Source organism: Macrobrachium nipponense, chromosome 13, assembly GCF_015104395.2.
Source record: "Macrobrachium nipponense isolate FS-2020 chromosome 13, ASM1510439v2, whole genome shotgun sequence".
Taxonomy (NCBI): Eukaryota; Metazoa; Arthropoda; class Malacostraca; order Decapoda; family Palaemonidae; genus Macrobrachium; species Macrobrachium nipponense.
The window spans coordinates 82,540,644-82,558,016 of NC_087206.1; the positions used below are offsets into that span (position 1 = coordinate 82,540,644).

A 17,373-nucleotide genomic window follows, 5' to 3' on the forward strand; every position below is an offset into this window, starting at 1 on the left:
ATAGTTCCTTAAGAAACTAACTACAGTTCCTTCATAGTAATGTCTGGTTCAAGTCACAATGTTACTTGGGCATTAAAATAAATTTTTGACCTATCGCATAAAAAAAATCCGTTTTAGTTGACGTAGGCCATAAAAAAAGACAATATTCCTAGTACTTTTTTCGTTTATCCTGATGTTGTCATTGTCTGTAGGATTGCCAGGAATTTTTCAGTCATTCTTGAAATCCACATTTTGCCGTTAGTCAAGCTAATTCCCTACAGCCTACGTATATTTGCTATAAAGTTAGTTTTTAACCTTCTGAAGTTAGTTTTCAGCCTTTTATCTGCATTGCTACTTGTCTGCTAAAAATTGTATGCCTGTTTTCTTCCACTTAGAGTAGTCGAATGTGGTTCAGCTTTCTTGGTAAATGATTCCTTAAGCCATAGAATTGATCATTGTCCAACTCCTGTCAAAGTGGTTTAATGCTCCATGAACTTTAGTAGATTTGGTTCAAATGCCACTTTTCTGTTATCTTTTATCGCAGGAATATTTCTGTATGGGTCCCCTTCTTCTTTGTTGGCTGATATGAAGTGACTCAGATATACACAGCTTCTTTCGGTCCATTTTTCTTTTCTTTTGCGAGTTTGAAGCTCTGCTTTAGGCAAAGTAGTCAGGTCCATGGGCGCCCGCACATAGGGGCAAGAGGGGGCACTTGGGCCCCCCCCCCTGAAATCCTGGAAAAAATGTAAATTTATATATATATATATATATATATATATATATACATACATACATACATATATAGGTATTACATTTATTAAATTTAAGTACTTTTCTGTTTTCTTTCCATTTCAGAATTTATTCTTTCGGTTTAAGTAAATTAAAGGTATCATTATGTATTTGTATAATATTTGTATATAGTGTATAACTGAGTTGTTCTTTCCAGAAATATTTGAATTCAGCTGAACAGGAATTTGTTTATGTTTTTTTATTAGTATTAAAATTCCACGGGACCTCACACAGGTCCTATGAGCATCTCGAAATCGGAGACGGCGATGATTGTGATGATCGTCATCATATTATGATGAAGATTTGGTGATGATATCATGGAGACTTAGATGCTTTCTAAACACTGTAAAAGAATATTTATTTTGTGCCATCATTCCTATAACTGTGTACCTTTGTACTTTTTTATATATAAAAGTACAAATGTATCTTTGCAACTTTCTGCATAAGATTAATGTATCTTTGTACCAGTGTGTATGAAGATATTATTTATACATTGTTGTACCTTTTTATAAAGAACTAACTTATATATGTCTTTGTACCTTTGTGTACTGAAAAACATCTTAACGTAAATTCGTACCTTTGTGCATGAACAATTCGTTATGCATCTTTGTACTTATGTGTAAAGAAAAAAATTTTACTTATAATCTAGTCTAGTATATAAAAGGTACTCTATATACCTTAGTACGTTGGAAAAATCTTAACGTAAATTTGCACTTTTGTGCGTGAAAAAATTCGTTATGCATCCTTGTACCTACGTATGCACGAAGAAAAAAAAAACATTTTCTTATAGCCTATATACGAAAAAGTACTCTACCCTTATAGCAATGCATGTATGTCGTACATAGCTGACGGTTGTGACATTTCCTCGTGGGGTGAAATTGGTTGACTATAAACTGGCGCTATCTAATCTTTGATGACATTGTACTATGATAGTCGCCGTTTATCTGTTCGTGTCCCTGGCTCTCCCAGCCAGGAGGTTGAACGCCAACATCGAGAATAGATGCTCGGAAAGTTGTATAATATATATACAACACTTTTTGCTGGGCTCATTCAAGATTTTTGGGGTGAATTTATGATAACTAAGTTCCATACAACGCGGCTTTTGTGTAGTCTTGGGAAGTGTTTGCTCCTGGGTCCAATTAGGGTCAAGATTACATATGAAATATTTTGTTTTGTAGGTATATATAAAATATATATATATATATATATATATATATATATATATATATATATATATGAATATAATAGAACAGGGAATTGGGCTATTGCTTTTACATTCTTATCAAGAAAAAAAATTACCAGAATATTCTATGTTTATTTACACACACACATACACACACACACACACACACACACACACACACACACATATATATATATATATATATATATATATATATAGAGAGAGAGAGAGAGAGAGACGAGAGAGAGAGAGAGAGAGAGAGAGAGAGAGAGATGCTATCTAATCTCACTCTCCCGAAGAGAAACGATAGGAAGATATCAGCATCCAAACCCTTAGTTGGCGCCTTGGGAACCCTGAGAAATAGGTCGTATCTTATCAGTGTGTGTTAGTGAGAAACATTTTCATGTCTCACATTTCCTCCTCCTCCTCCTCCTCCTCCCCTCCTCCTCCTCTCTCCTCCTCCTCCTCCTCCTCCCTCCTCGTTGTGTCTTTTCGTTCGTTACTGACCCCCTTCATTTGTCACTATATTTCATGTATGTGTGTCCAATGAAGTAGTTGGGTTATCGCATTACATGCATTTGATTTACCCAGAGTAAATTCAAGTAAGGAGAAAAAGTAATGGATTGATGTCACATGTCTCATAAATGACGGCTTCTAGTTTTAAGTCTTTATTATTATTATTATTATTATTATTATTATTATTATTATTATTATTATTCAGTAGATGAAACCTATTCATATGGAACAAGGCCACCACTGACTTAAAATTCTAGAAGCTTCCATAGAAAATTATGGTGTTCATGAGGAAGAAGTAAGAGGTAGTAAAGGGAAATACAGAGAGAAGAGATCGCACTTATGAAAAAGGAAACAGATTAATAAATAGATGAATAAATAAAGATGTATTGCAATGCAAGGGGAATAATAGTATGAGTGCAGTAATGCATCTGAAGTTGCAGTTCGAAGACATCCTACCGGGAGGCAGCTTCAGAATATGAAGAAATACACACAATGCAAATAGGCCTTAGACTAAAGACCAAGCGCTGGTACCTGTGAGGTCACTCAGTGCTGAAACGGAAATTGACGGTAAAATTGAAAGGTGTAACAGAAAGAGAAAAACCTCGCTGTTGCAATGTGAATCCATTCTTAAGAGATGGCTGAGGAGAAAGAGAATATGAAAGGAGGTATAGTTAAAGGAATGAAAGGGGTTATAGCAGCTAGGGACCTAAGGAAGGGACGCTGCAAAGAACCTTAGGTAGTGCGTACGGTGTGCTGCATGAGGCGCACTGAAGGCACTGGCTTTCCCCCACCCCCGTCCCCTCCCTCTTGCGGGGACACGATTAATAATTATTTCTGCAACATACAACCGTATTTTTAAGTTCCTTCGCCTATTTGATATTCGTCATGACAGGCGTATGTTTACGTGTTTATTTACTTATTATCTTTCTCTTTCAAATATTCAGTATGAATTTCCTGCACTTTTTTATCACTCGATCTCCAATGGATATTCCTCTCTCGTGTCATTCATATTAATCATGATATTGATGACATGAGCTCACATTTGCAAAGGTTCAAGAATTCTGTAACATGAGGATCACTTAAACTGAATATACGAGCTTGAATTATGTGTAGATCATCCGTGTTAGAATGATACCAATCACATAAAAAAAAAAAATTCCTTTTAACATTATGTAATTCAAAGCAAAGAATTCTACTTCTTTCTATCGAAGTGATGTAACGGTAAATAATATAGCAAAACTCCATCTATATATACAATACAATTGGATTCGTTTACGTATGTAGTCTCTTGAAGCAAAAATTCGATCTGTTGGAAAATAAAGAAAATTAATAATTGTTATTGTTTTCAATTTGTTATTTAGCAAGCGCTCGCCTGGGAGGCCTTCTTAAGGCTATAACTGAAAAAAACCTTGACCAAAAAAAGCCTATTTTTTTATTTGATAAACGATCGCCAGCAAAGTCTTTTAATTAAAGGCCAGAATTGAAAACAACTGCCCCCCAAAAATTAGTTATTTATTCATTTACCAAAAGGGTTATTCATTTACTTATTTATTTGTTTACCAAACGATCGCCAGCGAAGCCTTTTAAGAGCTATGACTAAAAAAAAACCTCGGCCAAAAAAATTAGCTATTTATTCTTTTACCAAAAGAGTTATTCGTCTCCTTGTTTATTTATTTACCAAACGATCGCCAGCGAAGCCTTTTCAAGGCCATGACTGAAAACAACTCGGCCAAAAGAAATTAGTTATTTATTCATTTACTAAAAGAATTATTCATTCGCCAGCGAAGCCTTTTAAAGGCTGTGACTGGAAATACCTCGACCAAAAAAAAATTAGTTATTTATTCATTTACCAAAAGAGTTATTCATTTACGTATTTCTCTATTTACCAAACGATCGCTAGCGACGCCTTTTAAAGGCCAGGATTGAAGAAACCTCGGCACCTCCCCCCCCCCCCAAAAAAAAAAAAAAAAAAAAAAAAAAAAAAAAAAATAAAAAAAAAAAAAAAAAAAAAAAAAAAAAAAAACAAGTGGCTTACGAGCGTGCGATACCCCGCTTCCATACCCAAAGGAGACGAACAGGCGGGCTTTTGATCTAATGCCCGCCGCGCTGCAGTATAAAAGCATATGGCGCCTATGCCAGGGCATATGGGCAGCATTTCGGAATCTCCACGCCCCTGCCAGCGACTTACCAGTCGCGACGATCGACTGGCGTCTACAGGACGACTGTGACCAGCGAATTCGTGTGAATTCGTTCATTTTTGCCTAAGTTCCCATAGTCCAGATGGTGTGTTCCAGAGAGACGCCTGATTCCAGCAAAAGGTGCCCAGATGGTGAGTTGGCAGTTTTCCCAATGTTATTCTTATTAGTCAGGTCACACAAACAGCTGGTCAGCAGACAGGTGGTGGTGGTCCGCCCGTAAGGACTGATGCAGTCCTGGCTGTTTGGACAGATGGTGACATACAGCTGGCATGGGTGTTTGATGTTGATGATTCTATTTTTTTTTTTTTTAATATTTCATGGAAAGGGAAGGTTACTTTCTGCAAGCCGATGTCGACTCGCCTTATATGATCACAAGACATTGCGTATGATTAATATTAAATGCCTCGTTGCAAAGCGCGAAAATTATTCATTGAAAAAGGATGCGTGATAGAAATGATGTATAATGATGTACAATGATAGAAATATAAATGAAAGGATTAGTGACCTAATAAATGGTCACATGACATCAAGTATAATTTATAATAATGCCTCATTGCAGAGCGTGAAAATTATTCACTGACTGATAATGACAAAGAGAAATGATGTATAATGATGTACAATGATAGAAATATAAATGAAAGGCTTAGTGACCTGATAAATGGTCACAAGAAATCAAGTATAATTTATAATAATGCCTCATTGCGTTGATGAGATTTCCTTCATTATTATTATTATTATTATTATTATTATTATTATTATTATTAGATATCCTAGCTGATTGTTTCGCTTCGGCAATTCAATAACACAGAAAAATATCAGATATGCTATATCTCCTGGAATAATGCCTGTTTGGCCTCCTCTTGAAAGCCAATTCCAGCTTGGAATCAGTCCTGACACCTGACAGGAATAGCGGTGGTACATTCCAGTCTTAGTTTATTACCAGCAAATTCAGTTCTTAAAATCTCAAAATTCATCAACTTCATTCATTGTAATTTTCTAATGTTCGATGCAACTCTTGGATAGGATGGTGCATATAAGGTGGTTCCAGGAATGGGAAAGATGATTGGAGGAATGTGTAAGCTGGTTCCAGGAACATTTATGGTAGTTCCAGAACTTGGAAGGTAGCTCCAGGAATACGTGACATGGTTCTCTGAACGTGTAAGGTAATTCCAAGAATGTGCAAGGTAGGTAGGTAGTTCCAGAAACTGGGGGCTTACTCCAGGAAGGGGTAACATAATTCCAGGAATGTATAGGCTATTTCCAGGAATTTATAAGGCAGTTCTGGTATGCGGAAGGTAGTTAGTTCCATATTTTTCAACAAAGTTCCAGGGATGCATAAGATAGTTCCAGGAATGTAGAAGACAGTTCCAAGAACGTGTAAGATAGGTCAGGTAATATGTAAGGTAGTTCCAGGAATATGAAAGATAACTCTAGAATGTGTAAGACAATTCCGGAAATGTGTAAGATGAGTCCATGCTTGTGTAAGATAGTTCCATGGATGCATAAGAAAGTTCCAGGAATGGGTAAATTAACTCCAGTAATGTGAAAGATGATTCCAGGAATACGCAAGATAGTACCAGGAGTGTGTGAGATATTTCCAAAAATGAGTAAGATGATTCCAGGAATATGCAAAATATTTCCAGGAATGTGTAAGATATTTCCAAAAAGGTATAAGATGATTCCAGGAATACGCAAGATAGTACCAGGAAAATGTGAGATATTTTCAAAAATGTGCAAGATGATTCCAGGAATAAGCAAGATAGTTAAAGGAATGTGTAAGATATTTCCAGGAATGTGCAAGATGATTCCTGGAATGTAACAAACATCGTAGCAGCGAAATCAGACATTTTATTAACAAACTTTTATATTTATACAGAGTGAAAATGAATTTATTTTGATGTCAAGAGAAAGAACAAGATAACAGTTACTGTTACATTCGTACTCTAAACATTTATGTATACATTGGGGGTGAAAGAACATCACTTGTAATTATCACACAGACACACACACACACACACACACACACACACATATATATATATATATAATATATATATATATATATATATATATATATATATATACACGTAATGCTTTGTTAGTCTAGACAGTGAAGAATTTGGCTGCTGTCCAACAATTTCAGCAATATCCTGCATCGCTCTTTGTGGCATAAATCCATCAGTGAACATTTGCAAAGACTGTTCGAGAAATTGTGTCCTTTCTCGACGAATCACTGTATCTCCTGAAGAAGAAGAAGAAGAAGAAGAAGAAGAAGAAGAAGAAGAAGAAGAAGAAGAAGTAGTTTTCTGAAACGAAAAGAATTGGTGACTAATTTAAAAGCATAAATGGACTGGGGCAATAATATTGAGGAGAGACAGAGAGAGAGAGAGACAGAGAGGGAGAGAGAGAGAGAGAGATCCAGACATTAGAAAGTAAACAAACGCAGACACGACCAACAGAGTTGGCAGGTGTATATGTGAGGCAAGAATTTTTTTCTTTTTTCCCCTTTCATACTGAGCCTGACTTACGTCCTGGGAGGAGGAGGAGGAGGAGGAGGAGGAGGAGGAGGAGGAGGAGGAGGAGGAGGAGGAGGAGAAGAAGCAGGAGGAGGAGGGAATGTCAGTGTTGGTCATTCATTCTGAGTAAGAGATCCTATTGACTCCTGACTGACAGAATAGACACACGCACACAACACACGACTTCCAGGGGCAACGCAGAGGAATAATTGATTAAACGAATGGGCCAACTGGCGTCGCGCAGGGTGCTCGTTTAGACTGCAAGTGCTGAGGAAGGGCACGGAGAACCGAGCCGAGGAATCGTGAGGTCGGATGAAGGTCAGTTCAACCCCCTACCCCCCCAAAAAAAAATAAATAAAAAAAAATAAAAAGTCGACGGGGGTAGAAAGGGAATCGCTGAGACTCCTCACAATCTGACAGGTCAGAGTTCACCGGGTCACATGAGTCATTCCTGGTGGCGCCGTGCGAGGTCAGGAGGTTCTTTGAGGTCACGGAAGCGGTGGTGGTGTGTGTATTCGTGCGTCTGTGCGTGCGTGCTTGTGTGTGTCTGTAACCTCGTGGACAATTCAGATGAGGGTCTGAGTGAATGCCAAATTATTTAAAAGGGTAGGTAGTAAAATATGATGAAAAATGAAGAGAGAGAGAGAGAGAGAGAGAGAGAGAGAGAGTATCGGATTCTATGGTAAACTATTTGTGGATTAGGTTAGTGTTGCTGATTGAGCAATACCGAAATTAAATTAAGGTGTGTAACGAGAGAGAGAGAGAGAGAGAGAGAGAGAGAGAGAGAGAGAGAGGGTTTGGCGTCTGGAGGACGCGAGAATATTCCAGACCGTTTGCAACAGGGTTAAGGTTAAATTTTATTTCGAAGGTGTAAGATCCTTCAAGTAACAGCGACCCCTACTAGGAACTAGGCTGAGAAGAAGCCTAATTTTCATGTCAGATATCTTTATGGACTGTATTGTTATTATGAATATTATTATTATTATTATTATTATTATTATTATTATTATTATTGAAATGAGACTGTTCATTATGGACTGTATCGTTATTATAAACATTACTACGAAATGAGACTTTTCACAATAGAGACAGATGAAGGAGGTGCATCAAAAACAGCGACCCCGACTAAGGAGGAAGCTAAGTAATGCGTAGTAGACCGGACGCTGATGTTCAATTTATTTATTTATTTATTTTTTGTTTGCGTGACCTTGCTTATTTGTTTTTCCCCGAAAGCAACTGATAAGGGGATTCATCACTGTTCGCTGAATGTCATAACAACAACTCCCCCCCCCCAACACCCCCCCCTCAACTCAACTCAACTTCCCCATGTTCCTTTAAATAAAATAAATACGTGTAATACTTTGTCAAGGACACCTGTCTTTATCCTCGGGGAGAGAGAGAGAGAGAGAGAGAGAGAGAGAGACAGCGTTATTAAGCCCAACTGCAATATATATATGCATACTCCCCTTAACTGAGAAATGCTTGAATCGAGAGAGAGAGAGAGAGAGAGAGAGAGAGAGAGAGAGAGAGTCATTAAGTAAAGTACAACTGCAGTAATACATGAATAAGAGAGAGAGAGAGAGAGAGAGAGTCATTAAGTAAAGTACAACTGCAGTGATACATGAATAGAGAGAGAGAGAGAGAGAGAGAGATAGTCATTAAGTACAGGTGCAGTGATACATGAATAGAGAGAGAGAGAGAGAGAGAGAGAGAGAGAGAGAGAGAGAGAAACAGATGAAAACATAAATAAGTTATTTCAATAAAAAGTTATTTTTTTTGTATCTTGCATAAGGATAAAAGGAAGATCGTTTGATTATATTGCTTTGAAGCATCCCTTCGGCCCTTAGCTGCACCCCATTTCATTCCTTTTACTGTATCTCCGTTCATATTCTTTCTCTTCCATCTTACTCTTCCGCATTTCATGAAAATTAATTCAAGATTATTTTCAGGACTGAATGACTTCATAGGTCCCAGCGGATGGGATTTGGCCCGAATTTTTATATTCATATTGCTATTACAATTTATAGTGTTGAAGAAAGTGGGAGGTGGATTCTGGATTTTTCTAGTGTTTATTTTTTTAATTTATTTTTTTTTTTTTTTTAGAAAAGAAGAAATATTGGAGAAGTTTCTTTGGTTCTTGTGAGAAGGAAAGATAGATTCCAGGTCCTAGTACGTTTGGAAGATGATTCCTGAATTCCAACAACCTTGGAATATACAGTAGACACTGAATCCTATTTAGCTTTTTCGGAAGATTATTCCCGTGTCGTCTTAACATCTCAATTTTTAAGGCCAAATTTTAATCTCAAGTTTCAACCCCAATCTTTAAGCCCAAATTTTGAAGCCCAAATTTTAAGCCCAAGATTTAGGCCAGAATTTAGGCCAGCGTTTTGAGCCCAGGTTTTAAGCCCAAATTTTAAGCCCAAGTTTTAGGTCCAAATTTTAAGCTCAAGTTTTAAGCCCAAGTTTCAATCTCAAATTCTAAACCTAAGATTCCAGCCCAAATTTGAAGCTTAAGCTTCAAGCCCAAATTCTATGGCCAAGTTTCAAGCCCAAATTTGAAGTCCATGTTTTAAACCAAATTCTAAGCCTTAGTTTCAGTCCCAAATGCTAAGCCCAAGTAACAAGTAATAATCCTAAGCCCAAGTTTTAAGCCCAAGTAACAAATAATAATCCTAAGCCCAAGTTTTAAGCCCAAGTAACAAATAATAATCCTAAGCCCAAGTTTTAAGCCCAAGTAACAAGTAATAATTACTAGCGATTGCATTCTAGCTTCCCCTCCATTGATGGTCTTTCAGAATTACCCTCAACGACTAAGACATGAACTTTTTTTTATCAATAATTAATGCTTCTTGAACATTGTAATTATAATTATAATACTTGATAATCATCATCCACACGAATCATTCTAACTGCACATTCGACTGTGGTTTTGCCTACAGTGAGTCAAATACAGCTACAGCTTTCAAATGCGTTTTTAATGGAACAGTCTGGGATTTGACGATAACTATTTATCTTAGTAAATAAGGCGGTCATAGTGGAGTTTATATATATATATATATATATATATATAGATATAATATATATATATATATATATATATATATATCATACCCATTAACGAGACGAAAAGGTTCAATCTTTAGCGGCATCTGTTTTGTAACAAACTCGAAGGAAAATAATAAAAATTAATCTCGAAGTATGTAGTAATATGCTTTACGCTTATTAACAGGAACATAAATAATATTTGTCTCGACATTAAAAGTAAAAATACATTATGCTAATAAGCAGGAGTATTTCCCATACGCCTTAGGAAACCGACCACGTGAGTTTTTCCTGGTATAATATGAGAGCATTAGCCTAACGATACCCTAGTCTTATCTCCCACAATCTCATTTGCTGACGTAACCGTGCCTTATCGTCCACCTTATCTGGCGCCACGGAGGAATTTGGACCTACAGAACTCCCATTCACAAATGGGGGACCTTTCTCTCTCTCTCTCTCTCTCTCTCTCTCTCTCTCTCTCTCTCTCTCGTTATCACCAGAAAACAACTTCACTTTTATCTCTCACGCCACATCACACAGGCTCACATCTCTGCCCTGGTGGGGCAGCAAGGCATGTTTTCGCCACCTACCCGGTCGCGTTCATTAAGACCGCGGGAGAGTTCAGGAGGTTGGAGAAATGAGAGTCGAAAAAGGAAAAGAAGGAAACGGAGGGTAGTCTGCAGGGAACGTTGCTGGAATTCTAATTATATTTTTCTAGGTCCCTTTCCATTCTGAGTTCTCAGCTAAAGGAAGAGTTAAAAATAGAGTACAAGAATAACAGCCATGAATTGGTATCCGAAGCCTTACCCTGAAGTTGACCAGAAGACTGACTTTCATACAGAAAGAAGGAAATTCAAGCTATGACAAATCTGATAGCAGAATCTCGAGTTCACAATCTGACAGATGCTTCTCGAATTCGCCATTAAACAGGTGCCCATCCACCTGCTTTTAGCGATAACTCTAGATAACTCTTAAGATTACCAGTTGTTTGTTAAAGAGTGAGTATTCACTTGCAAAGGAATCATTAGATTGACTGATCTAGAGTAAATACTACAAGCAGATCACTATGTTTGATATTTCTACGTCATGGTTAGAATCTCTGGGAGAGAGAGCTTTGTATAATGTTAGGGTGTGCTAAAACCTTTGCGTCATAATGATTAACCTTTGTATCACAATGATACAAAAGCATTATGATACAAAAGCATTATGATACAAAGGTTAGTCATTATGATACAGAGGTTAATCACAATGATACAAAGGCTAAGCATTATGATAAAAAGTTTAAGCATTATGATACAAAGGCTAAACATTATGATGCAAAGGTTAAGCATTATGATACAAAGGTTAACCATTATGATACAAAGGTTAATCATTAAGATACAAAGATTAAGCATTATGATACAAAGATTAAGCATTATGATACAAAGATTAAGCATTATGATACAAAGGTTAAGCATTATGTGAACGAAGAGACAATGAAATACATTTTCCCTCTCATACGAAGCTTAGTAAGGGCTACATACCTCAGTTGAGTCCTACAGAATGGTAAATGTTAAGCCTTACAAGTCAAACCATTCCCTAATCAATAAATAAGGCGATCTCTTACTTATCGAGGTCTGATTCATCATCAGTTTGGGGTCCAAAGATCTCACGAACAATTTAATATGCCTCTTCCCACTACAAATGAAAATGTCAGCTGACGTAGGCCTATGTTATTAATGTGAGGATGTCGAGCAATTGAAGACTCAGCAGTTCAAGAGAAGATGCAATGCATTACTAACCTAATATTATCCTCTCTGCATTTTAATACATCTATTTATTAATCTTTTTTAATAAGTGGGATCTCTTCTTTCTGCATTTCCCTTCGCCTACGTCTTCCTAATGAACACCACAAAATTCTTAGGAAGCTTGAATTTCAAGCCAATGGCCCCGGTGGTTTGCTTGTTTCATACGAATAGGATTCGTTATCTGAATAATAATAATAATAATAATAATAATAATAATAATAATAAATAATAATAATAATAATGAGTGTTAAAATATTTATCCACAGAGCTAAAAATGTGCACACACACACACACACACACACACACACACACACACACACACATATATATATATATATATATATATATATATATATATACATACATATATATATATATATATATATGTGTGTGTATGTATATATATATATATAACTATATATATATATATATATATATATATATTGACACTACTGTGGCTTTACATTCTTGACATTATAGCCTCGTTAAAGGGGTTCAATAATAATAATAATAATAATAATAATTTCTCCTTCCCCCTCAGGTCACAGAGATGGTAGGATGTATAAGCCAACTGGACTTCGCGTGAAAGAAAGGTAAGTTTTTTTTTCTCTTTGCAAGGATACTTTATACTTTTGTCTGATGTTGGACTCTAAATAGGATGCAAATCTAAATTCATTTAAGATATTCTTTCAATATCCTCTCCTGTAGGATATTGAAAGAATATCCTAAAGAAATTTAGGATATTCTTTCAATATCCTAAATTGTTGGACTCTAAATAGGATGCAAATCTAAATTTCTTTAGGATGTTCTTTCAATATCCTCCCGGAGAGGATAATGGATTAGGACGAATGTTAAGACCCCAGTTAGTAAAATGTTAAGGAAATAACACTTTGAAAATGTTAAAGAAATTCACAGTTATTAAATGTCAAGGAAATTCACAGTAATTAAATGTCAAGGAAATTCACAGTAATTAAATGTCAAGGAAATTCACAGTACGTAATTAAATGTAAAGTTAATTCACAATTATCAAATGTCAAGGAAATTCTCACTAAATAAATGTCAAGGAAATTCTCTGCTATTAAATGTCAAGGAAATTACAATGAATAAATTTCAAGGAAATTCACAGTTATTGAACGTCAAGGAAATTCACTGCTATTAAATGTCAAGGAAATTAACAATTAATAAATGTCAAGGAAATTCACTGCTATTAAATGTCAAGGAAATTAACAATTAATAAATGTCAAGGAAATTCACTGTTATTAAATGTCAAGGAAATTAACAATTAATAAATGTCAAGGAAATTCACTGTTATTAAATGTCAAGGAAATTAACAATTAATAAATGTCAAGGAAATTAACAATTAATAAATGTCAAGGAAATTCACAGTTATTGAATATGAAGGATATTCACTGCTATTAAATGTTCAAGAAATTAATGATCACATCACGTGGATTTGTCCATCGTAATTGTAGTTTTTTTTTTTTTTTTTGGAGATAAGAACTATGATTTTGCCTGGTTAAAAGACCAAGATTAAGGCGAGATTCTTACACCAGTTAAAATCTGAAAAAAGTCCAAAGTACGCCAAAAAAATATATGAAAAATATAAAGTTGCCTTAGGAGTTAAAAGGAGATTTACGGAACAAACATCTTTTAATAATTGATGTTTGCATTTTGCAGACTAATCTGCGCCCTCCCTAAAAGTGATAAAATAAATAGATAAATAAATAAGTAAATACATAAATAAATAAATAAATCCTTGAAGTCACAGAAAATCCGACTTACAAAAATGTATTTTTTATCTAAAATTGACAAGTAAGCAAGAAGTAAAATTATATAATAAAAAAGGTGACATTTGCCTTTCTCATTTCTCCGTCTTTGAATTTCTAAGACATGCTCTTCTCCAAACGAGATAATGAATTTGGTCAGAGGGAACCAATACATATTTCATTTTAAATTCACTTCCTTGTTAGATATCATTATCAAATGAATTCCCTTGTGAAAGCAAATGAGCGTTCTTCAGCCATTCCTTTCGAATAGGATCATCAATGTTTTCGGAAAGCAATTCTCCCACCAGGAGAGACATTACCTAAACGCTGGAAAAACTGGCTTATCTTGATGCTTCTGATAAAACTATAGTAAACCGTACTTTATCTGTATTCTAGAAAAAGGAGAGCAATATAAACCATTACTTTACCCGATTTGACCTTCCTTCCCAACCAATGACCTGATTACAATCAATTCCTTTATTGTTACTTCCCGGGTCGTACTTTATTTTTCGAATGATAGGCATTTACCTTTCCGTGATATCAACTCTCCCACAAGGTCTCTTGTTATAAAATTCTTCCAGGACATTATTTCATCATTTTGCATACAGTCAAAGACATCGTTAAGTGGAACAAATTTTACTTCAGAACAAATCTTGATTTGATGATAAATTCATCAAACAATGAGTCGTGAACATTAATGCGGTGATTGTATTCGTGCTGACGTTTCTTGAATTCTGGTGTATCAGTTTTATCGTTTATTCTCTCATATTTATTATTTAACTTAATTCCTTGTTGACTGGGTCTCGACTCTCTCTCTCTCTCTCCTCTCTCTCTATCTCTCTCTCTCTCTCCTCTCTCTCTCTCTCTCCGTCTCTCTCTCTCTCTCTCTCTCTTCTTTTTTTTTTTTTTTTTGTCTATCACAGTCATCTTTTTCGATTTGGTGATACTTATAGTGTGGGGTTCCGGGTTGTATCCTGCCTCCTTAGGAGTCCATCACTTTTCTCACTATGTGTACTGTTTCTAGGAGCACACCCTTTTGCGTGAGTCCTAGAGTTACTTCGGCATTATTGTTATTATTATTATTATTATTATTATTATTCAGAAGATAAAACCTATTCATATGGAACAAGTCCACCAAATGGGCCACAGACTTGAAATTCAAGCTTCCAAAGATTATTATTGTTATTATTATTATTATTATTATTATTATTATTATTATTATTATTATTATTATTATTATTCTTATTAATTCAGAAGATGAAACTTATTCATATGGAAAAAGCCCACCAAAGGGGCCATTGACTTGAAATTCAAGCTTCCAAAGAATATGGTGTTCATTAGGAAGATATATCAGGTCATGGGAAACACAGAAAGAAGAGAGATCCCACATTAAAAACTAAATTAATAAATTAACAAATAGATAAAAATGGTATTATGGTAGTAGTGCATTGCGACTTCGCATGAATCATAAAAATGTGAAGACAGAAAGTTTTATATGAAGCTGACCTTCAGAGCAGGCATGACCTCTTGCTGCCTCATTTCTTCCCTATAGAAGCCAATACCCACCTCGTGGGCACCCTCTTTCTGTGTCACTTCTTCCCTATAGGAGCCAATACCCACCTTGTGGGCACCCTCTTTCTGCGTCGCTTCTTCCCTATAGAAGTCAATACCCACATTGTGGGCACCCTCTTTCTGTGTCACTTCTTCCTTATAGAAGCCAATACCCACCTTGTGGGCACCCTTTCCTGCTCCTTCTTCCCTAACGAAAAGCCAATACCACACATTGCTGGGCTAACCCACTCCTTTCTGTGTCACTCTCTTCCTCCCTAGAAGCCAATACCCACCTTGTGGGCACCCTCTTTCTGCGTCACTTCTTCCCTATAGAAGCCAATACCCACATTGTGGGTACCCTCTTTCTGTGTCACTTCTTCCCTATAGAAGCCAATACCCACCTTGTGGGCACCCTCTTTCTGCGTCACTTCTTCCCTATAGAAGCCAATACCCACATTGTGGGCACCCTCCTTTGTCGCACTGCTTTCTGCTTCGTGGATTTTAAACCCCCAGTTGGCTACCCCTCATCCATGAGTGAACATAACATAAATGAACGAGAGAAAGATCATTACCTCTTTCCTTTGAAATGTTTCAAGTGAGTGGGTTTTTTCAAATCATGTTCGTGATTTCACAAGGTTCAGTAATTAATTGTTCAGTGTTAACTTAATTAAGAGTGACATTGGCGTTCTTTTATATGGATTATTTTTTTATTTTTTTTAGCGTGGGTTAGACATTTATTTCTGAGACATGTTCCCATGTCTTCATTCACACACACATATATATATGGGTGTGTGTATATATATATACTTCCTTCAAAACAGTACATTAATTCTCTCTCTCTCTCTCTCTCTCTCTCTCTCTCTCTATAATATAATAATTAAATTTAATATAATAATATTATATAATAATTTATTAAAATTTTAAATCCCTTTTAATAAATTTAAAATAATAAATTAATATAATTTTAGGTCCGGTATATATATATATAAATATATACCCCATCATATAAATTATATATATATATCATAGATATAAATATAGATATGTATATATAGATATATCTGGCTAATGTAATTATATATATGTATATATGCATATATACATATATAAATATATAATATATATAATAATATATATATAGATAGATATAGATATATTATATACTATATAATACGTACATACTGCGTTCAAAATATGGTATGCAACTAAATGTAACGCTTGTAGAGAGGAATTTGAATCCAAATGCTTTCACTCTCTCTCTCTCGCTCTCTCCCGGGAGTAGATGTGTAGAGAGGGGCGTGGGCGAGGAGATGATGACACGCCCCTCCAAAATAGTTCATCACGAGCTCAGTGACGCCCCTGCTCTGACGTCATTCCTTGCATGAGGCATCTTCCAAGGACGTCTGATGATAATTATGATGTCCTCTCTCTCTCCCTCTCTCTCTCTCTCTCTTCTCTCTCTCGCTTTCTAAATTCTTGCGCTCCATATCAGCCGCTCGGCGCTAACATACACATACACGCACACACACACACACACACATATATATATATATATATATATATATATATTATATATATATATATAGTATATATATATGTATAAATGTATTAAATCCATGGTACCAGAAAAATCAGTTTGTAGTAATAAAAACCTTTTCATGTAATTTATTCTAATTTATTCATCTATATCATAAAGTCGACCACTCTGATATATCAAATTAAAACTTAATTTTAAATCATGATGTTATTCCTTAAGTTATTATTATAATTATTATTGTTTTTATTTTCATTTTTATTTATTTTATTTTATTTTATTTTTTGTCTATCACAGCCATCCTATTCGACAGGGTAGTTTTATGGTATAGGGTTCCGGGTTGCATCCTGCCTCCTTAGGAATCCATAACTTTTCTTAATATAGGCGCAGTTTCCAGGAGCACACTCTTCTGCATGAGTCCTGGAGCTACTTCAGCATCTACTTCTTCCAGGTTCCTTTTCAGGGATCTCGGGATCGTGCCTAGTATTCCTATGATTATGGGTACATTTCCA

General features: G+C 35.6%; 1 protein-coding gene across 1 annotated transcript in view; it reads left to right on the forward strand.

Moving 5' to 3' along the window:
* Positions 1 to 17,373, forward strand: part of LOC135225148 (uncharacterized) — a 314,297-nt gene that overhangs the window by 223,094 nt on the left and 73,830 nt on the right. The window contains exon 6 of the mRNA XM_064264376.1: positions 12,552 to 12,603. Coding sequence (XP_064120446.1) covers positions 12,552 to 12,603 — 52 coding nt within the window. The remainder of the gene's footprint in view (positions 1 to 12,551; positions 12,604 to 17,373) is intronic.